The sequence below is a fragment of the Orycteropus afer genome, unplaced genomic scaffold, assembly GCF_000298275.1.
Source record: "Orycteropus afer afer isolate SDZICR_OR568_19922 unplaced genomic scaffold, OryAfe1.0 scaffold00018, whole genome shotgun sequence".
Taxonomy (NCBI): Eukaryota; Metazoa; Chordata; class Mammalia; order Tubulidentata; family Orycteropodidae; genus Orycteropus; species Orycteropus afer.
Window position 1 is genome coordinate 20,173,263 of NW_006921605.1, and position 23,992 is coordinate 20,197,254.

The 23,992-nt window shown below is 38.7% G+C and overlaps 1 protein-coding gene across 1 annotated transcript in view; it reads right to left on the reverse strand.

The window, feature by feature from the left end:
* Positions 1 to 23,992, reverse strand: part of TLK2 (tousled like kinase 2) — a 146,168-nt gene that overhangs the window by 26,486 nt on the left and 95,690 nt on the right. Inside the window, exons 7-12 of the mRNA XM_007959750.2 lie at positions 23,347 to 23,442; positions 20,660 to 20,752; positions 13,850 to 13,960; positions 10,167 to 10,303; positions 6,235 to 6,387; positions 614 to 680 (exon numbers count right to left, since the gene is read on the reverse strand). Coding sequence (XP_007957941.2) covers positions 614 to 680; positions 6,235 to 6,387; positions 10,167 to 10,303; positions 13,850 to 13,960; positions 20,660 to 20,752; positions 23,347 to 23,442 — 657 coding nt within the window. The remainder of the gene's footprint in view (positions 1 to 613; positions 681 to 6,234; positions 6,388 to 10,166; positions 10,304 to 13,849; positions 13,961 to 20,659; positions 20,753 to 23,346; positions 23,443 to 23,992) is intronic.

Genomic DNA, 23,992 nt, shown 5'->3' on the forward strand with positions numbered 1-23,992 from the left:
GGGTTGAACCACCAGCCTTCTGGTTAGCAGTCAAGTGCCTTAGGCACTATGCTACCAGAGTTCCCATCACTATAATAGCACCCCTACAATGTAGACAGCCATCACAACAGCACCCCTACAATGTAGACCACCATCACTACACAGCACCCCTACAATGTACAGGGTGCTGAATTTAAGTGATGTACTACCCACCTTTAAGACACTGCTTAACAAATTCTGTGTAGATCTTTGCATTAGAATACAGTATAAGAACTTGTCTTCTTGGCTACTTAAGCCATGATATAAGAGCTGCTATGTGATTCAAAAATATCACAACAATTCAACATCAATTTCAAACCTATCTGCTCTTGCTGTACACTTCATTTTTACTATAACTCGTCGTGAAGTCTTATGATACCTAGCAACAGAGAAAAAGTACTCTCACTGGTGATGAGAGTTGACTCTAAAATCAAAAGACATGAAGTTCCCCATTAGAATACAAGATGTGATAGTGACAGACTCAAGGTTTCTGCGACTATGTGATGTTACTATTACATTTGGTCAAATGACTCTTAAAAACCAAATTTAAACTAAAAATTGCCTTTCTCCAGACATTTATTTTTCATTTACTTACCTTTTTAAGATGACCTAATCTGAGTTTGAAGATTTCTTCTTGTTCATGGTATTCTGCTAATGTTAACCTGGAAAATAATGGTCAGATTTTCAGTAAGTATCTGAAATCATGATGTGCCTATTTAAAGAGAAAGGCCCAAGCATGCTATCCAGCATATTTGGTCTCTTACAATGACTAAAAGACATGTTATCTTGCACTCCTCTGACAAGAAAACCTTGTGATTTATCAGATGTGATGTAAAAGAAGGTCTTCAAAGCCAGAAGGCCAATTTGCAAAAAATGGGAAAAATAATCGAGCCATATTTTTACATTATTCGTGAAATGGATTTTGTCCCATACTTTATATTACTCAGATGAGAACACTTAAGAGAGTTCAAGATCAAAAAAATTATGACTGAAAAATTTTAAAGGGCAAAACAAAAAGCCAGTGGATTTCATTATTGCTGATAACTCTTAGTCCTTAGTATCATAATAAACAACATAGTGGAAAGAGTCAGGATTCGGAGTCTGAGGACTAGGATTCAAAAAGCACAACGTGGCCACTAGCTACGTGACCTTGGGCGAGCAACTTTAACCTCTTACTCCCAGTTTCCTTAAAACACAGCAAGCAGTAACAGAAATCTAACAAAGCTATTGTGACTATTAAATGAGAATGAAGAAAAAATTCTATGAATTGTAAAATGCTATTTGGACACAATTCTCAAAGGGCTGACCCAATGGATTATCACTCACTTCAGGTCCCATCTACCCTGATGTCATTCTTTTATCTCAAGAATGCGCATGGCAGAAATAATACCTTACTTCTCCATCAAATACCCTCTTCATATTCTAGAACCAGACACATATACTATACAAGAAAGTTCTAAAACTCACTGTTTAGAGGTAGTCTCAATGGCAGGAGAAAATAAGAAATCACTATCTTATCAACCAAGGAGCTCTGGTGGTGTAGTGGATAAGGCATTTGGCTACTAACCAGAAAGTCAGTGGTTCAAACCCACCAGTCGCTCCATGGAAGGAGAATGGGGCAATCTACTGCTGTAAAGATTTACAGTCTTGGAAACCCAATGGCACTATTCACAATGGCAAAGAGATGGAAACAACCTAAGTCCCCAATAAACCGAAGAATGATTTATGATACATAAACACAACGGAATACTATGCCACACTGAAGAATTACACAGAATCTGTATAACAAAGCATAACATGGATGAACTTGGAGGACATTATGCTGAGTGAAGTAAGTCAATCACAGAAGAAATATTGTATTAGTTCACTATTGTAAATAACCAAGGAAAGGTTTACATATGGAAAGAACTTTCTTTGTTGGTTACCAGGGATGGGAAGGGGGGGAAGGAACACAGCTAGATAGGAAGAGACAAGTATTGATTTGGGTGAAGGGAAGGGCAATGTACTAAAAGTGAGTGATCAACACGGTGGCAGGGAAGAAGAGGAAGACAGAGAGAGGTAGACAGGAGGTACAGACAACAAAGATCAACCCTTCTGCACATTCAGTACTCTGCTGTCAGTGATGGCAAGCATTGATCTATGGGTGGACAGATGGGCAGACAGGCTGAATGGTCAATTATGTCTTGACAGGGGGGAGTGTGCCCATGACCATGTAAGGGTTGGCACGTGATGTTTCTACATGAGTATTTGTATGTGCTGTAAGAATGTCTGCGTGTATAATAAAGCTGACAAGCGACAAGGTTGTGGTGACTTCTTGGCCACAGCCAGCTACTCTGAGGGAGCAAATACTCAGACCTGTGGGCTCGAGACCATGGTCGCAGGGGACATCAAGCTCAATTGGTATAATATACTACACAAAAACACTGTTCTACATTCCACTTTGGTGAGCAGAGACTGGGGTCTTAACAGCTTGCAAGAAGCCATCTAGATGCAACGATGGGTCTCTCCTTTATCCAGAGCAAAGAATGAAGAAAACCAAGATGCATGGAAACAATTAGTCCAAGGGACTGGCAGACCATGCGATCCTCAGCCTGTATGACCATGAGACCAGAAGAACTAGATGGCACCTGGCTACCACTGTCAACCACTCGGAGGGGGATCAGTACAGGAGATCCTGGACAGAGTAGGAGAACGATGTGGAACGAAACTCAAAATCACAGAAAAAGACTGGGTTTGCTTATCTGATGAGACCCCTGAGACTATGGCCCCTAGTTACCCTTCAGGTCTGGAACTGAACTCACTACTATGGGTTACAGCCAAACAACGGACAGGCATATCGGGTGATCATTTACATCAGGTAGATACACTCCTTGGAGCGATCAGGAGAACAGAAGGGCAGTGTTTGCATAGGCAGACAGCTTGGGGGGTGGAAGTGCATAGGAGGGAAAGACACAGAGAAGAGGTAACTATGGTGGGAAGTGGGAAGAGAGCTATTACATTGTGGGGAATTGCACTCAATGTCATGAAACAAAATGTTTATTAACTGCTGTATGGAAAATGAATTTGCTCTGTAAACTTTCACCCAAAACAAAAAAAAAAAAAAAAAAAAAATTACAGCCTCAGAAACCTAATGCGGGTTTGCTATGAGTCGGAATCGACTTGATGGCAGTGAGTTTGGTTTGGTTTAGTTATCCTATTAACCAGAAAGGACTATAAAATGAAACCTTTGAGGTCTGACTCAAGAAAGAAACACACCCAACTACAGCCGTTATACTTATCTCTTCACAGCTGCAGGATTACTTACATCCATTCCTCCATTTCATACCAGGAGCTCTGGTAGCATAGTGCCTAAGGCATTTGACTGCTAACCAGAAGGCTGGTGGTTTAAACCCACCAGCCACTCCACGGAAGGAAGGCTGGGCAATCTAGTTCTGTAGTGATACCACCTCGGAAACCCAAGGAGGGGGAGTACCATGAGTCGGGGTCGACTTGAAGGCACCTAACAACAACATTTCATACCAGTGAAAATGTGGGAGAAACGAAAAAGAAATTATAGCTAAGCACTGCCTGAAACAAGTTCAAAACCTGAAAAGAGTAACATGACTCGCTCAAAGACTCCAGAGGCCTCTGTTTTTGGGTATGGCCAGAGGCACGAGCCAAATCACAGATATTCTAATTGAAAACTGGATGGAAGGCCTTCCAGCTTGGATTTTACACAGGACCTCTGATGTCCAATGCTCACTGACACGCTACTGGCCTAGACTAAATTCTAATTCTTGTTCTGTGGCAAGGAAACAACCTAGGTCCTCTTTATCACTCTAAGCCAATGGTTTTATGTATTAGCATTTAATAATTCTCAAGTAATACTAGAGGAAGAGCCCCTTCATAAAATAAATACTGGCATTGTGAAAGAAGACACTGTGTACAACATTCACCTGGAGAATCTTTCAAATGTAGACAAAAGGCTCCCCATCACACATTAGGCATGTATGGGGTAGAGGTTGGTGTTAAGCCGCCTTTCTCACTGGAATGAAGGAAGATGTATTTCCGGGCTGCTGTAGACTTTTAACAATGATGTAACACAAGTGTTACGATACTTGAAGTGGATTATGGATTAGTTATGTTTTGGTTAATGGCTATGAAAACACAAAAAATATATATTTATCAATTAATTATACATTATTTTATCTTCTATTTGTGGATATCTTTAGACCTAGAACTTATTTGCATTTAAAAATTCATAAAGATAGCTTTAGAAAAATTTTGTCCTTGAAAAACCACTGTAGCCACTATAGATAAATTGATTATAATATCAACAGTCATTTCTATGAAAAAACATATTTTAAATTTCAAACACCCAATTCAGGAACCAACTTTATGGCTTCCATCAGTTCTTTAGGGCTTGTCTATACTGTTACCTTGTTGTTGTTGTTATGTGCTGTCGAGTCAGACCTGACTCACAGCAACCCCTCCTTGGGTTTCTGAGGCGGTATCACTACAGAAGTAGATTGCGCAACCTTCCTTCAGAGGAGTGGCTGGTGGGTTTGAACCACCAGCCTTCCGGTTAGCAGTCAAGTGTTCAAGTGCCTTAGGCACTACGCTATACTTTTTTTCACTTTCAATTTGAAAGCCTCTTACTATCTGAAATGCCTCTGAGGTATACATCAGGAATATTTCAAACAGGTAAGTGACAGTGATGGAGGCAGTAGTGGTTCAGGGGTAGAACTGCTGCCTTCCATGCAGGAGAGGTAAGTTCAATCCTTGACTAATGTTCCTCATGCCCAGCCTCCATCCATCTGTCAGTGGTGGGTTATTTGTTGCTATGAGACTGAACAGGCTTCAGCAGAGCTTCCAGACTAAGATGGTCTAGGAAGAAAGGCCTGGCAATCCACCTCCGAAACTCTGCCAATGAAAAGAGTCTATGGATCAAAATGTTCCAGTCTACTACTGACCATGGGGATGGTGAAGGACCGGGCAGCATTGCATCCTATTGTGCATGGTGTCACCATGAGCCAGGGGCCGACTCAAGAGCAGCGAACAACAGTAACAAGTGACAGATGGGTTTCACTTCCCACACCATATCTGTCTGGTAGTTCCTGCCTCCTTAGCAAACTATAGCCTGTGGGCCATCTGGCCCAAAGCCTGTTTTTGTAAATTGCACATTTCCTATGGCTGCTTTCAGGCTACAATAGAGTTGGGTAGTTAACAAGACAGACAGTGCGGACTACAAAGCCAAAAGTATTCATACTATCTGGTATGCCAACTCGTTTCTAGAGAAAGAGACTCTGGTAGCATTGTGTTTTAGGTATTAGGCTGCTAATCAGAAAGTCAGCAGTTCAAACCCACCAGTGGCTCCATGGAACAAAGATGAGGTAATCTGCTTCTATAAAGGTTTATAGTCCTAAAAACTCTATGGAGTAGCTACAGTACAAATCTACTTGATGGCAGTGGGTTTGGTTTGGTTGGTTCTATAGAAGATTTTTCAGAAGAGCAGGAGTGTAAAAATTCATCAGGCAAATCTACACAGGGTGAGGGTGGAGAAGGAAGGTACCAGTGCCCAGGGTTTCTACCCTTGGTCTACTGAACCACGTAGGAATTGTGGACCAGCGATGAAAAAAGACGACTGCAGTGCAAGTTAGGGTACTGGAGTTTTCCTAAAGTGCTCAAAACAGGAAAAAATTCTGGTGATGTCAAGATAAGGCTTATTGGGAAAATGTCCTTTTCCTAAAGTAACAGATTTTCTTTTCTGGCTAACAGTTTGTGACTGTTGCCTAAGTGTTCTTTAAACCAGTAAGCAGTGTAATGCTCCTCAGTACACATTCTTAGTATTCTGTGTTCTTCAGTCTGAAAACAGAAGCCAGGCAATCCCCACAAGACAATTCCAATGTATCATAACCTAGAGTCACACATAAGCAATGATACAGTTTGAACACAACAATGACATAACATTTGCTGTAAGAGTGGCCAAAGATCACAATGTCAAGTTAAGTGACGTGACATCTCTCTCATTTGAAACTCCCTAAATGAGAAACCACTAAACTGAACCTCACTGTCTTTTGTATGAGTAGAGCAAATCCAATGATGGAACTAAAAAGAAAGCTTAAACCCTAGAAACATCCAATATTTGTAATTTTTTGTCACAGTGGCATTCAATAGTACACTTGTCTTTTGGGGACAGGTGTCGTGTCTCACGGTTCACACTAACAAGGAACATACGTTTCGTTTTCAGCTCCATTGGTCTTGCTTTTCCGCTGTTTCTGCTCATTGGTTGCTGGAGGGGCCTGTCCCATGGCAGGAGGTTTCCGCTTTGCTAACATTTTCCGTTGTCTTTCTATTTCTTCCCTCTGCGAATTTATCCTTTCCTGTTGCCTAGAGATATAAAAGATGTTGGACAGAGGAAAAGTGGTCAAAAATTTTTTAACATAGCTATAGGACAAATACAACTGCCCTATACAAATGTGTGTATTTGTATGTTATCAGGATTCCCACATTAATTATTAATGTTCTTGAAACTGTTAATGAAATTGTTTACACTTCAGAATAAAGTCATCAGATGCACTTCATTTAGGTTCATTTTGGGAATACAGAATATGCATATGTCCATAAATGGGAACTTCTCTTAGAACAGGAATCATTTCTTATCAGCCCTTAGACTCCCTAGCACCTCCACAGTGGCTTTCAGAGAGCAGAGCCTTAAACAGTTCTTGCCTCACATCAGTTTTAGTGTGTGCTCACCCTTCATCACCCAGGGAGTTATTCTATTTTTCACAGAAGTCATGATATCTGATTTATTTATTTCCCTCAAGTCACCCTCTCCAAAAAGCTTTGCTTGCAAATGAAAAGCAGACAAGTAGTCTTAGTTAGGCACTTGCAACTGCAAAACTGTTTTCCAAACTCCAATCAAACTATAACTAACTAGCAGGACAGGTTCTAAGAGACACATGCATGTATTTTAACCCCAACGTTTTCAGCAGTGGTCTACGCATATCAACTTACTATGTCAGGATCTGTGCAACTGTGCAGACTATCCAAGGGAGATGTTATACACACTGAACAAAATGTGTTGTCTCATTCAGAATGATGTGGTGGAGAATTTGATGGTTCATAAGAAACTGCTTTAAACTGGGATTCTGTAATTCCTCACACACCGGAATAAATACCTAGATTAACATCACAATGCTAGGAAGTTTCATTTACTTCCTCTGATAACCCCTATCTTAAATGACCTCTATTTTATATATAGTTCAAACTCAGTACATTAATGCTGTTCATTTTAATACAAACAAAATCTTAGCAAAGAATTTTTATTGTCTTGCTATCAAGCACTTGGGGCTTATTTAAATAAAAAAAATAGTGAAATGACTAATATTTAACATAATTTTCTCAGAACTCTGAAATAAACTACTTTTTTAAAAAGGGTTCACCACCACTTTGGAAAGGAAAAGTTATTTAGAAAGGAAAAACTACTACTACTAATAAAAAATACTACAACTCTCATATGATCCTCTTATTAGAGGTGTATCTACTATTTAGAGATATGATAAAGATCATTCTTGAAAAGACAGCCAGGGAACAAAGTACAAACAAAGAAACTGTGCTGAGGCATCTGTTGAAGCTGTATTTGATGATCTGACTAAATTTTTTAATGTCTTGACATTTGTCACTTCCTGTAAACCTAGCACTGCTGCCTCACCAACTCACCTCACCCACCAAGTGGTCATTTGTGAGGCTATTAGCAGTCTTTCCAACTAAAGAATTTCAATTTCTGCACTGAAATTAAGAGACAGGGAATTAATCTATTAAAATAAAACTTTAGGAAGTAAAATACCTATAGTTAACAGGTATCAGCCAAAAAAAAGCTTCCCAAGAGAAGACATGGACACCCTACCATCTGCAGGACTTAACCCATGAAACAAATTTCTGTCTACCTTGAAAGAACAATCCTGGTTAGGCAGCTCATTTAAAGAGTCCCAACTTCTCTGATTGGATGGCTCGACAGCCAAGCAATCATTCAGTACTCTGTGTTTTCCAGAACCTTCTAGGCATCAGGCTGCTTCAAGAGTACAAAGGTGAAACATAGCAACTCTGAGCAAAAATTTTAATTCCTACTTAAAACTGATTACATTTTATATCTAAATACAAACCTATCTTTTGAGTCCAATTCTAACAAGATTCCATTGAAGGAGTCATCGCTGACAAAAGCTGCACAGTACCTGTCACCTCTGGGACGCAGTCTGAGTACTAATCAGGTGGCTTTGGCCAGTAATGGAGATCTAAGTTATGCCTTCTTCTGAGTCCATTCAAACAAATGTGGAAAACGTCCAGCATGCACTCCCCGGGCTACGTGCACGTTATGGGCAGGGTGTGTGGAAAGACCACCACACAGCCTCTGGGTCGCTGCTGCTCACAGTGCCCAGCTGCACTTCTGCTACCATCAGCTACCTCTCCTTAGAGCTCAGATGGATGCTGCTCTGAGCCTGTGACATACAGCCTAACTCAAAATTCTTTGTTTTCCTTCCAGTATATTCCATTTTTGACTTAACACCCCTTCTCATACCAAAATAATGGATACTTCTGAGGTAAAAACACACCTAAACTAGGTGTTGGCTAATGTTTCACATTTAACACAATGACTAATAACATCAGTATTTGTGCTTTTCTTTCAGTCATAAGTTTGTTATTTATTTATATGTTTCATTACTATTCAAAAGCAGTCTCACAGTCCCCCATTAATGTTTAGTAAGCTATTTCAGCAAGGAGAACCAGGCAGGAAAGACAGTCCATGGAACCGTCTAACTCACTGTGATCTACAGATCAAAAGTGTAAGACTAGGAAATGGAACGTGTGGCTAATTGCCTCATAAATAACTGCCTCCTCTGCCATGAGACCAAAAGAACTAGATCATGACTGCTACTGTTACTGAACATTTGATCAAAGAATCCTGTTCAAAAGGGGGAAAATACAAAACAGAATTTAAAATTCTCATGGAATCCAGACATCCTGGAATTATGGAGGCTGGATGAGCCCCTAAAGTTATTGCCCTGAGATAATCTTTAAATGTAAAACCAAAAACATCCCCTGAAGTCTTCTTAAAACCAAACAATAGTTTAGCTTAACTAGTAAAGAATGTTTGCCTTGAACACTGTGCTACTTTAAGAATTATCTATATGGGATCAAATCACAACAGCAACTCAAAAGATTAGACAGGAAACTTAGGGGGCAATGAGTTTATATTAGTAGGGGAGGAATAATTTGGAAAAGGAGGGTGAGAATGGTCGCACAACTTGAAGAATGTAATCAATCATGGAATTGTACATGTAGAAATTTTGTAGTGTAAATTCTGCTGTGCATAGTCTCAACGAAAATTAATAGAAAGAAAATAAAAAATATGAGAGCCCATAATAAAAAGATAATGGCCCATTAGTCTCAAATGGAAGTGATCTTACTAACGAATCAAAATAAGATAGACCAAAAATGACTATAACCTGAAGATTTTGTTGTTGTTGTTTAATTCTGAGATAAATGTAGCTATTTACATCATTGGAATTTTAGGATTTTAAATGTTTATTCCCTCCTGGGAGTAAGTACTTCAATATTTCAAACCAAAAGTTATGAAAAATAAGAGTGCTCCAGACTGCAAGCTGTGGGCAGACACGGGTGGTGGAGCTACTCCATCTTCAAGAAAGTGACTATCTCTGACGACTAGACTACCTCCTCTTCAAGAGTCTCAGGGGCAGGTCCTATACATTTCTTCTGTGGCTTTATTTACATTGTTTTATATGTAGCTCAGGTAACTCTTAGGTCCTTACCCATTTCATTTTTCTGTGGGTCCAGAATAAACGCTCAGCAGGCTCCTCATGAAAACCCATTACACAGTTTAAAAAAAAAAAAAAAGAAAGTCAAACCCTAGATTTTTCTTCCTTAGCTTCAACAATTCTGATGTTTTAAAAGTTTTAGTGCAGAACTTTTTTCATTCCTCTGATTACATGTGTCATTTTTTTTAGGACTTGACCTTGTTTTCTACATTTCTTTACACATGTAGCAACTAACATTGAATGAAAAGGTTATTAGTAACAATGATTATAGAAAATTAAAAACAGTCCACATCAATTTTTCAATTCTCCATTTAATCATGAAAATTCACTTACTTGATAAGGTTCTGGAAAGCATAACCATCTGTCCATTGTTCAGTGAAAGAGGCCCCATGTCGGACAGTGGTAAAATGACCCAATCTCAAACGATCTTGCATACTCTTATCTCTACATGCCATCTTCTCTTGTTTAGACTTAGGGGAAAAGGATAAAAAAAGGAAAAAATAAATAAAATAAATTCAATACTGATTAAAATGGAAAAATGCACTTTTCAGAAACTCAAATTTGAAGAGTATCAGAAAAACTACTGGGAAAAATGACACATCTCAGAAAAGTCCATAATGACTCTTTGGATGATACACCTTCCCTATTCAAGTAGAGCAACACAGCAGGATAACTAAAGATCTGAAGGTTTTTCCTTTGTTAACGTTTCTCTCATCTGCTTGCCTCTTATCTTAGTTTAAACTAACCCACTGAAAACCAAACTCACTGCCAATGAATCAATTCCAACTCATAGAGACCATACAGGACAGAGTAGAATGGCCCTACAGGGTTTCCAAGGCTGTAAATCTCTACGGAAGCAGACTGCCACATATTCTTTTGTGGAGTGGCTGGTGGGTATGAAGCATGACCTTTTGATTAGCAGTTCAGTGTTAAACACTGTACCAGCAGGGTACATCTAAGCACCTCATATTTAGACTACATGTTAATACCTAATTCCTAAGATGCTTCCCTATTTTCTGTTTCTTCTCCATCCAGTATGCTCTAGAGATCCATTGCCAATTCATCTTTTCAAAACTCCACTTTGCATACTTCCAGTTGAATGCTCCAAACTTTCCGTGGCTATTTGCTGTCAAACTCCAGATCCTGACTTAAAAAGGTCCTCCATAAACTAGAGGATTATGTCTACTTTCTCACAGAATTCCTTACTTCAAGGCAGCTTATATACTCCTGATTCTTGAGCACATCATTCATTCAACATACATTAACTAAAAAACAATTTTGTGCCTGGGACTGCAGAGTGCTAAGTATAGATCAGGGGAAAAAAATTGGTGTTTATTACATAGTCTAGAGAAGGCGCTCTGGTGGCATAGTGCCTAAGGCATCTGACTGCTAACCAGAAGACTGGCGCTTCAAACCCATCAGCTGCTTCATGGAAGGAAGACTGGGCAATCTACTTCCGTAGAGATACCACTAAAACCCAAGGAGGGGTCACTACGAGTTGGGTCCGACTTCACAGCAGAGAGTTGGGTTTTTTTTGGTACAGTCTAGAGGGAGATATAATCATTGAATAGATTAATTCATAAATAAAAGCATAAATTGTGATAAGAAACCTGAATGAAATTAACAAAGTACCAAAAGATGATTCCACGGGATATACTTACTTTAGATGTCCTGTGTAGTATTTCTAACTGAATTAATTTAATTAAATATCAATTTAAATATGCAGCTGTCTTTGTCTAGTACACATTTTCTCTCTTCCTTGTAGCTTTCTAACAAATCACGTAATCTTTGATTTTCTTTAGGGAATTTATAACTATGTACACTACTCATCTGAATAGGTTTCCTTGTATTTGTGAATGTGTCTTATCTCCCCCACCTAGGCTGCCTTTTTAGGGCAAGAGCTTATCTTATGTTTCTTTTGCATAAAGCAGTATTTTTTTTAGATCTATTCATGTTGTTGTATATATGAGGAATACATTCCTTTTCAGTGCTGTGTAGTATTTCAATAGCCAAACATATCCCATTTTTATGTTTAACTGGTGATAAGACTATTTCTGGGTTTTGGCTGCTATGAATAAAAGCACTATGAATATTCTTATACAGGTCTTTTTGTGGACATATACTTACATTTCTCTTAGGTAAAAATGCCAGTAGAACTGCTGAGTCACAGGGCAGATGTGCCATTTACCTTAACAGGAAACTGCCCAATAGTTTTGCCAAGTTTTATACTCCCAAGAGTATGAGACATCTGGCTGTACCACAATCAGTTTTTTAAATTTTAGTCATTCTCCTGGGCATGTAAGGATATCTCATTATGGTTTTAGCTTATTTCCCAGATGCATAATAATGTTAAGCATCTTTTTTTTTTTTAATATAACAGGTTAGCAATTTGTACTTCTTTGTATACACTTTTTCAAGTGTCTGTTCAAGTCTTTTGCTCATTTCTAACATGCTTTGTCCTCTTACTAAATTATAGGAGTATTTTATGTATTATGAATATAAATCCCTTGTGAGATAATGTGAATATTTCCTCCTAATTTGTAGTTACATACTTGTTTATGCTTCTTTATATTCCAACACAGTACAGCATATACTCAACCAAAAACCAAACCAAACGCACTGCCATCAAGTCGGACCTGACTCATAGCAACCCCTCCTTGGGTTTTCGAGGCGGTATCACTATGGAAGTAGATTGCCCAATCTTCCTTCTGGGTTTGAACCGCCAGCCTTCTGGTTAGCAGTCAAGTGCCTTAGGCACTATGCCACCACAGGTCCCATATACTCAACAGTAATCTGTATTTAAAAAGCTTATTAAGTACTAAAATTTATTTCAATTCTTTTGAGAAAAAAAATCTAAATCTGATAATGTACTACCTCTAACCAAAACCAAACTCACTGTCTGTTGTCAAGTCAATTCCGACTGACAGAGACTCTTTAAGGCAGAGTAGAACAGCCCCGGGGGGTTTCTAAGGCCGTAAATCTTTACAGAGGGAGACTGCCCCATCTTTCTCCCATGGAGCAGCTGGCAGGTTTGAACCTCCAACCTTTTGGTTAGCAGCTGAGCACTTAAGGGTTCCTGCCACCAAGGTTCTTTGTACTACCTCTAACAAACAGAAAATTACTTTCCCATGAGAACTCAAAGACATTATTTATTTGCTGTACTATACTGGTCAGCATCAGTACAACTGGCTGAACACATACTGACTTTAGGAAGTGACCTAAAAGGGTTTCAGGAAGTAAATGCTAAAATTCTACATAAATTCTCTGTATCAACATATGCCTTATTATTTCTCACTCATAAAACCAGAGAAAAGATTTCCTTGCTATAAAAATTGAGTCAGAGGATGAAGCAAAGTTCTCTTTAGTATCCTCAACCTCAATAAAATCCACTTCACTTTTGTGAGTGTTCCCTGTCTTTTTAACAGCACTCTGCGGAGTTCAGCAAAAGAAACTACCAGTCTGCCTCAAAGCTCTAGCTTATAATCTTCTAATTATTTCATTAGGAAGTATTGTCATCTTAAAACTTTTAAGAAATAGAATGAAAAATAAACAAAAAAATTTAAGAATACAATCTTAAGAAATAATAACGACTATTAAAGGCAAGTTGCAATTAACCATATGACAAGCTTGTTTTTTGAGAGAACAAAGCACTTATCACATCATTATATAAATTACTCTTAATACCATCTTTGAAACAAGCATAACTACTGCTAAAAGTTTGTAATAGTAAAAGGATACTCAATTCAATTGATAAGATGAATATAAAATTTAGGAGGGCAACAACCCAAATAAATTCAGCCAAGGGAAGCTGTCTCTGTTTAATCAATATCACAGTCAAAGCAATGCACAACCAGAGAACACATCCCAAGGACTCATTCTGGCTGCATGATCCAGTGTTCACGCAAGCAAAGAACTCTAATTGTCAAACCATGAGGAATCATTTCCTAAGGAGCCACAATGACAACACACAGTAAGCATCTTGGAACAGAAAGTTCACATCACTATTCATCACTAACCTTTTCTATAAGGAGTTTCTTGCTCATTGTTACACATCTATTTAATCGTTCCTTGTACTTCTCTAGCATCTTTTGCTGTTCATCAATCTGCCGTCTCAAATCACAGTTGGCCTTCAATGGAAAAAATTGTTTAATTAACTCCAAGGAAGAAAGATTAACATGAAAGCAGTTTCCAGGGAATCAGAAAAATAATTTCTATCTGTTATTACATCAAAAGGAAAATTAAAGTGCAAAGAGATAAAAGGAATTCATAGCTTTTCCTTTTCTATTTTTTTTTTAAAAAGGTAAATACTTCATTCCTGTAGCCTTTCATAACAATTCATCATCTAGGGCAGTAATCATGGATTCTATTACAAGATGTGAGCGTGTTTTCCCACTGACATCTGCTGCTGCTCTCAGAAGCCAGCTATGGTTCAACCTAGTATACTGCATATGCCTAAGCTGTCACAAAACAAAAGGAAAAGAACCTCCAGTGAATGAGATGTTTAAAACACATACAAAAAGTAAGTATGTATATTTATTTGTATATTTAAAAAACTCTCACATAATGTTCTGTATGTTTTTCATTCTTCGATTCTTATTTCTAAAAATGGAACCTGAATTTACAAAAATGGTCCTTACCAGAGAGACCAGGCATCCCCATGCCTGCATAAGAACTAACTAACAAGTTAAATACAAGCTCTTTGGTTCTTGGTTCAAGAATGCCAGAATGTAAACATACAGTCAATTGCTGTCAGAAGCCCACAGGATGGACTAAATACTGTGAAAAAGTCAAGCTTCCTATGACAACAGAGAAGGAAAGAACCACTAGCCCAAAGTCAATTGTGACTTGCAACTCCTGAACTATTCTTTTTGTGTTATACAAAAGATGTCTAATAAATAAATAAATGTTAATTTTATAACAGCTTGCTTAGACTGTGAAAAAAGTTTTGTGTTTGTATTTCCCAATCAACTGATACAAGCATTTCTGAAATAGTAAAAAGCACAAATGGAAGGTAATACAGAAAACTCAATTCTGGGTGCTTTTCAGTTTCATTTGTAGAGTGAGCCACGTGAAACAGTTTCATCTCCAAATGTTTCTACCTTCTCGAAAAGCATAATTTCTTCCTATTAGTTTTTGTTACAGAGTCCTATGGATCACATTATCAAATGGTAATAAATAGGACAATCTAATCCATAGTCAAGAATCAGCAAATCAAAGATTATGTAATGTGTATGTGAAATCCAATCCACATTTGGAAAGTGAACACTCCCTTGAAATCTATAACCAAATGTAGAGAATCAACCAACTTCTGGCAGCTTATTTAAAATTTTAAGAACTCTAAATTGTTGTGATTTCTCTCACTAATATCTTTTAGAAGGTTCATCTATAAACTTGCATCTGGCTAGTAATTTCTGATGCAGCCTTTTTCTAACTTCTCACTAAAATGGAACACAGCTGAAAAACTCAATGTAGACCCATTTCTGCTATATCTGCTTGAAAGGAGACATAAGGACCCATGGTTTTTCGCCCACTGTGTACCGTCCGGATAACAAACACAAGTTCTAACCAACTTGAAAAAAATGGCAGCTGTCTTCCTGTGTCTTCTTTCCTGACATATACACCCCACTGCTACTGTTCTATATCCAAAGAACGCTATCACCTCCAGAAAATAATGGAGAAGAGTGGTGAGTAGAGGGAGCTGTATGGGTTCCTAGAAAATGAAAGCAGAGAGATTTGGGGGGAAAAAAAAGGCAGTACTAAATTAGGATTTGAGATTTTTGTATACTACATCTTCTCAATCTTAAGAGAGTCAAGGAATGAAGAAGGGAGATGATGAATCTGGATTCTCTCTCAGTCCAGCAGAGACACTCTAAATGAAAACCAGCCAGATACTGGACTTGGGCTAAGAGCTTTTTATACCTACAAGCTATTCAATTATAAATCTTAGATGACAATTCAACCAGCATACAGGTGTGTGTGTGTGTGTGTGGGGGGTGTCAAAATAGGAATAAGAACAACCCTGTAACACTGATTCAAAACATGGCTCTCCTCATTCTAAGATGGGAAAAAGGAACCAAACTAAACAGGCCTAAGGGATATTTCTAAGTAAGAAAAGGAAACATCAGCTTGAAAACAATCTCTTATGGAAACCAAAACAGTATTTTAGAATATTGTTCCATAACACAGAAAAAGACATTGTTTCCAGTAAATAGACAAAAACCGTAAAGAATGTACCAAAAACAAAAGTATAGCTGTTGAGTTGATTCTGACTCATAGCAGCCCTATAGAACAGAGGACAACTTCCCCACAGGGTTTCTAAGGCTGTAAATCTTTACAGAAGCAGACTGCCACGTCTTTCTCCCATGGAGCAGCTGGTCCGTTCGAACCACTGACCTTTTGGTTAGCAGCCAAGCTCTTTAACCACTGTGCCCCCAGAGCTCCTTGTTAAAGAATGTATAGGATAGGATAAAAAGTGAATTACAGAATTGAACCATGAAGAATGCTGAAATGGCAAATGTTTTGTTACACATAATTGCTACAATAAAAGAAAGTGAACTGGGTAAGGGAAAAAAGTATAACATAAATGTAAATAACAGTGAAATTCACAACACTTGCAGTAAACAGCAGAAGTGACAGTAGAAAATATATGGCAAAAAAACTGAATGTTTACTGAGATTAAGAAGGGCAACCCTACTAAAAAAGAGTTAGGAACCAGGGAAGAAAGTAGTTTTTAAGAGGGGGAAAAAAAGCAACCATTAGATATAACGACATATTCTCAGAATTAAAATGTCTTGTTGTTTTCTGCTGCCATCAAGTCAGCCCTGACTCACAGCAACCCCATGCACAAGGAAACAAAAACACTGTCCTGTGCCAACCCTATGATCAGCTGTAGCTCTGACAACTGTGATCCACGGAGTCTTCACTGGCTGATTTTTTCAAGTAGATGGCCAGGCCTTTCTTCTCAGTCTGTCTTAGTCTGGGAACTCTACCAAAACCTGTTCAGCATCATAGCAACACACAAGCCTCTCATGACAGATGGGCAGTGGCTGCATAAAGGTGGACTGGCTGGTAACTGAGCCCAGGTAACCAACATGGGAGAAACCCTGGTGGTACCATAGTTAAGCTCTTGGCTGCTAACAGAAAGGTCAGTCCGCTTTCGCAAAAACTTCCAGCCTAGGAAGTTCTTCTCTGTCCTACAGGGTCACTAAGAATCAGAATAAACTTGAAAGCAACAGGTTTGGTCGGGATTTTACCCCACAAGGAAGGTGAAATTTCTACCACCGAACCACCACTATCCCCATTAGACATAACCACCGATTTTCAGAGTAAAAACAATAGAGGCACATAGATAGATAAAATATGGCAAATTTTTTTAAAATATAAGAATACAATCATCACAGCAAACACATTATAGTTTTATACCTTTGGTCAGAGACTTCTCTAAAACATTAAATGACAGAAAAATTAAAGGGTTATGTGTACCAATGTGTGTGTATGAGAGAGACAGACAGATATCCTGAGGGGTGGGAAAAGGCCAACAGGTTATGACACAAAAGTCTTACACACAATGCTGCCTTTGGAAAGGAAAGATAAAGAATTCTCAGCTCTGCAAGAGCACAAAAAATAAAACACTGACATATCCTTCTTGAAAACATAAAAAGTACTTGAAAATGTCTTCCAATCAATTGAGATGAAACAAGACAAAACTGATTTAAAAAAAAAAAAAAAAAGCTATGCCAATGAACTCTGAAACCTGTTTAAAAAACTTATGTGTAATCAATTATTGTAAATTTGGTCATAAAAGCACCTGTAAAAGAAATTATTCTCATATGACACACAATATTAAAAATAATAATGTAATGATGATAATAATTTTACTAACAAAGACCTGGCTTACAGCTTAAATATTTGGTGAATTCCAAGTCTTATATTAAAAAGGGAGTCAAAACACACTATTTTGTACTGTATTTTTGAGGAGAGATAATCATGAATATCATGACTTTTATTATCTTTATTATTATACAAAGCCCTTTATTCAAACAAAATCTGATGCACAAGACCAGCAAGGAAAAACTGATGACAACATGGCGGCTGTCCCCATCCTGCCCAGTCACAGTATCTCTAGAGGGCCCCTGTACAAAACCTCCAGGGCTCCATGGAGCCGGTACGAAGACTACTGCACTAGTACAAAGAAAGAATAAGCCTATACCTTCGTGATCACTGCAGTAGGTAAAAATGTTAGCCAGTTTAACCTGCAAATTTTCAATGTTTATATGCTTATGTACATATGTATGTATACTACAAACTGCTCCAAAAAATTGTTTGATCTCAGTTAATGGAATTACAGGTGTAGAGTGAAGTAAATTCCTTTATGTGGCCTATTGCCTTGGTTCTTTGGAAAAACAGCTTGAGAGATTTTCCCCTAAGCCTTTGCTCTAGTTTTCTATGCCGGGGGTTTGTTACTTTTGACCAGGTGGACTGACATTTCCTGGGTAAACTGTAAATAACTTGCTTTGATACTTCTTGTCTGGTCCTGAGCTACAGCCTACTTGTATGACTGGAATGCATCTGGCAGGGACTGGTCAACAGATTATGCAAATGAAGTATTTGTGGTCCACCTAGAGGTCAGTTTGTGGCCCTACTAAGAGGGCCATGCTTTAAAACTAACAAGGAGTTTGTATATATAAGCAGCCAAAATCACAGAGGTTTTTCTGAGAGAAAGCAGCAGAAGAAAGAGAGAACAATCTCCTAAAAGAGCTGGAACACGGGTCAAGGACTATGACACTGAAGACAGTGAGAGGCCCAGAAGGAGCCCAGCAGCAGAGCCAGTACCGACAGGTCCAGAAGAGGCCTACGGCAGAGTCAATGGTGACAGATAGCAGGGCCAAGAGGAGCCTGAGAGAAGGGGGCTAAGAGAGCGGTCCTGCACTGAAGGGCGACTTTGCCCATATGCTTCCTGATGCCAATCCTGAGTTGTAGCCTATTGATCCTGATCCCAAGTTATATCCCGATGCTTCCTTAATAAACCATTTAACTCTAAGTATGGCCTGAGTTCTGTGTAGCTAAGGCAATGGATTATCAAACCTAGAAGAGAAGTAGCGAGTGCCATGGGAGGGACAGCTGGTATCAAAATTGGTAAAAAGGCTGGAGCGTGGAGGTGTGTCTAACCTCCACCTCATAGTGATCAGCCTGGACTGATCCTGATTTGCATTATCCTCCCTTAAGTTACACAGGTTCTGATGCTATTATTACTACTACCATTTTACAGGGTGTTATAGCAGGAAAACAATAAATATCTTCTTCATTTTCTAAAGAACAGGCCAATCATTTCAAATTGAATATTCAAACTCTATTTTTAAAACACCATGTTATATTTTAAGAGATATCTTTTTAACTCCAGACTAATTATTTGCAAATAAGGGTGTGGGGTGGCATCTGACCCCCTCTAACTTCATGAAGGGGCACAGAGGCACCACCAGTGGCAGCAGCCCAAGGCTGACTGCTCTATGGAGTGAAGGTCTGACATACTGCCACTCTCCAACTTTTTTTTTTTTAAAAAAACAAACAAACAATTGTGACACCAACTGTCCTTCCCAGGCACTCTCTACTTCTCTGCTGGATCTTACATTCGTTGCAATGGCCAAAAAAGAACTCACATACAATACTCAAGAGTATGAAGCTCATTAGTGAAGTGACAGGTTACAGAGGTTACAGTTCAGGATCAGAAACAACTCAGGATACAGTTCTTCAATCAAGACAGCTGCTTCTCAACTGTGCGACAGGCACCCCTCTCTGTGGCCCTTGGCCTGGCCTCTGCCCTGCTCAGGCAAGTGTTACAAAGCTCTCTCAGTTCTACCAGCAAGCCTCCTACCTGAAGGCACTTAGCCTTCTCGTTCTGGGGGCCAGCAAGCCCCCCGCTCTGTCTCATGCTGGGCTTTTGGTTCTGTTGCCTCTGTTGCTGCTGTCTCTTTGTCATCTCAGCGCAAGGACCCTGGGTCCAAGGATGCACTGCACTCCTGGCTTATCTTTCTAGATGGTAGTGAGATTCCCCCCTTTTCACCTCTGAATTGGCTCATTTGAAGCCTAGTGCAATGGCAAAAGTGATCAATGCCCACATCAGGGTTCCATATACCTAATTCCGATGGTCCCACCCCCACAAGTGTGTCATGTACCTTATTTACTTGTTAACAAGCTATCCAATCATTTTGGTGGACCACAAGCACCTTACATTTGCAATAGTTCCACCCAGTTATTTGGTAGAAGTCACAAAGTCCATGACTAGAAGAGCCATATTAAGTAATTAACTGCACCACACTATTTATTTTTCCCCAAGGCTGTAAATTTTTTTTCCGCCCTCCTCTCCTTGCACCATACTATTTTAAAAGTTTCTTTGGTAACCACAAAAAACTTGGGTTAAATAGATTATAAATGGTATAAGATGTAAAACCAGGGCTGAAAAGTCTTTTGTGAAATGATTTTTAAAATTCAAGGACATCAAAATAATGCCTTTGGAATGAGGAAATAACATTTCATAATTATTCTCACAGTTCCAAATGAAATACAACATGCCATCTGTCTATTTCTCTAATACTAATTTAAATATTTTCTACTGCAAGAGTTTTCCAATTTAAAGCTAATGCTCAGAATGTAAGTAGACCCTGGTTACTACTCAGATTGCTTCAGATTTGTGGAAAATATCCAAACATCAATGGCCTAACTTTGCCATTTGGCTCTAGTAATTATTTTTATGCTGCTAACACAATCCAAATACACGTAACATCAGTCACTTCTTGTTACAGAATCTCTTACCACATTTTAATACTTACTCGTAACAAATCATCTATTCTTCCTTCTTTCTTCTCTAAGTCAGAATTCTTACTGTTTTCTAATGCAGAGATTTTTTCTATTGTGAGGTCAGACTACAGAGATAAAGGAAAAACAAATTTAGGATTCACTTCAAAATATTAACATGGTTAGATATTTCTCATTACTCTTCTGGAAAAAGCACTTGTTAACACAAAAAGCCAGGAATCACATGGCTCAAGAATTTGTCTTTTCCATCCCATTCTTTGAGCATTAGCCAGGTTCCTTAAATCTTGTTACACCAGCACCTTCAAAAACATGTTAACTCTGGAGTTGAATGAGAATGCATGAATTCTCAAACTACTATGCACTGAGTAATGCAGAAAAACAAAATTCATCGTGGACAGAAAAAGACTTCACAGGAGAAATGACTCAAGTCTCTACAGAACAAACATGCCATCTAGTGGGAACATGGAGAAATCAGAAAAGAGAGAAGTTATCTGAAGACTGAACTATCAAATTCTGTTCAACTGTCCAAACAGCTAGGACTTAGATAAAAGCAGTTTATCTGCTCCTGAGGGTCTTAAAGCCACTGAGAGTTAACAAATTCTACTAGGTTACAAAGTATGTTGTACTGAAGGCAACACAGATAGTACAAAAGAGGCTGCAAGGAAACACTACTTGTATACTAAACTATTAGTAAATAGTATATTATTTGGATAGCTGAAGTCTACAAAACGGAGGATATCCTCTTCAGATATAATCTCTCCACCTTCACAATATTGTTGTCTGTTGTTGTTAGGTGCCGTCAAGTCGTCTCTGACTCATAGCAACCTCGTGTACCACAGAACAAAACACTGTCTGGTCCTGCGCCAGCCTCATGATCCCTACTATCTAAGCCACCATGTCAATCCATCTTGTTGTGGGCCTTCCCTCTTTTGTTGACCTTCCACTTTACCAAGCATGTCATCCTTTTCCAGAGAATGGTCCCTTCTGATAACAAGACCAAAGTGGGTGAGATGAAGCTGGTCATTCTTGCTTCCCAGGAGCATTCTGGCTGCACTTCTTCCAGGACAGATTTATAGTTCTTTTAGCAGTCCACAGTACTTTCAGCATTCTTCACCAACACCACAACTCAAAAGCATCTTCTTCGGTCTTCCTTCACTTCCTTCATTGTCCAGCTCTCACATGCATATCTGGCAACTGAAAATACCATGGCTTGGGTTAGGCACATCTTAGTCTTCAAGGAGGTATCTTTGCTCTTCAGCACTTGGAAGAGGTCTTTTGCAACAGATTTGCCCAATGCAACATGTCTTTTGATGTCTTGACTGCTGCTTCCATTGGCGTTGACTGTAGAACCAAGAAATATGAAGTCTTTGACAACTTCAATCTTTTTTTCATCTATTGTGATGCTGCTTTTTGGTCCAGTTGTGAGGGTTTTTCTTTTCTTTATATTAAGGTGTAATCCATACTGCAGACTGTAGTCTTTAATCTTCATGAATAAGTTCTCTAAGTCATCCTTCCTTTCAGCAAGCAACACTTTGTCATCTGCATATCGCAGGTTGTTAATGAGTCTTCCTCTAGTCCTGATGTCACATTCTTCTCCATGTAGTCCAGCTTCTTGGATAATTTGTTCAGCATACAGATTAAACAAGTATGATGAAAAGATACAACCCTGACATGCTCCCTTCCTGATTTTAAACCATGCAGTGTCCCCTTGTTCTGTTAGAATCACAGCCTGCTACTCTATATACAGGCTCCTCATGAGTACAATCAAGTGTTCTGAAATTCCCATTCTTCTCAATGTTATCCACAACTTGTTTTGATCCACACAATTGAATGCCTTTGCATAGTCTATAAAACACAAGTAAACATCTGTCTGGTATTCCCTGCTTTGAGCTAAGATCCATCTGACATCAGCTATGATGTTCCTCACTCCACATCCCCTTCTGAATCCTGCTTGCATTTCTAGAAGTTCTCTGTCAATATACTGCTGCAACCATTTTTGAATTATCTTCAGTAAGATTTTACTTCCGTGTGGTATCAATGATACTGTTCAATAATTTCCACATTCTGTGGGATCACCTCTCCATGGAATGGGTACACATATGGAACTCTTCCAGTCAGCTGGCCAGGTAGCTGTCTTCCAAATCTCCTGGCAACATTACTTAAGTTAAGAGGAATTTTTAAAGACTATTTAACAAGAAAATTATGTTGGTATATCACATTTTAGAGAAGTTTAGTTAGGTCTTGCCAAATAAGTAAGAGCTAACTACTTTTATAAAGTAGGGAATTCACATTTACTGAAAGCCTACTTTAAGTGCTGTCCTAATAATAACAAGTACTTCGTATGCACTGTCAGAGATAATCAGAATCGGGTACATTTTACACAAGATTTATACTCAAGAAAACTGAAGCCAAAAAGATGAAGTGTCAGTTGCAGAGCCTGAAGGCCTCTAAAGCGTGTGCTCTTTCCTCAACACCACACAAGCATTTCTACTGTAATACACAAGAAAGGTAAAGAAAAGCCTCAAAAAGTTAAAGCACCTCCAAAGGACTTTAAATAGTCACCAAGCAAGTTATGAATACAATATACACAAATACTAAGGTAAAGTCAGAGGAATAAAAAGACAGACAGGAATCATAAACATAACATGCGGTCAGCACTGATTCCTAAGCAGATCCCCTCCTCTGCTTACCCACCACTGACCTGGGTCTGTCTGTGCTGGATGGAAATCTGTTTTTGGGAGCTGCAGGAATGCTCTGTGTTGCCAGATCCTGTAGAAGAGGGACTGTTTTGCTGAGCCTGTAATAAAGGTATATCACACTCATCACAAGAAAGTTTTGCATCTTTCTCCACAAACATTTGCATGAATGCAAACAATTAACTCTGCATAAAATAAACCCTTTTTGATCAAAGTCAGAAGTCAGGAGATGTGGCCAAGATGAAAGTAAAACAATTCAAATACAGGAGCTGATACATGGTAGTCTAAACCATGTTCCTGTAAATAGGTTTAAAGCATCACATTCTTATAAATGAATTTTCAAAATAAGTAAATGAGAGGAAACTGAAAGTCATTCCTACAACAACATGCCATTTTCACTTGTACACTGACATGCTTTGGTCAGAACAGGCAGGTGTATCCAGCGCCTAGGGGATGCATGGGACAGTCAGGATGATGGCAGACACTATTCAGAACAGGCTCCTGAATATGCAAACAGTGTCCAGGAACACATGGTGGCCCAAAAGCCCAGGCTGATTTCCAGTACTGTTACTTGATGGCTGTGATCGTCAATACACTTATAGAGCATTTTTTTTTTTTTTTTTTTTTGGGTAAAGATTTACAGAGCAAATT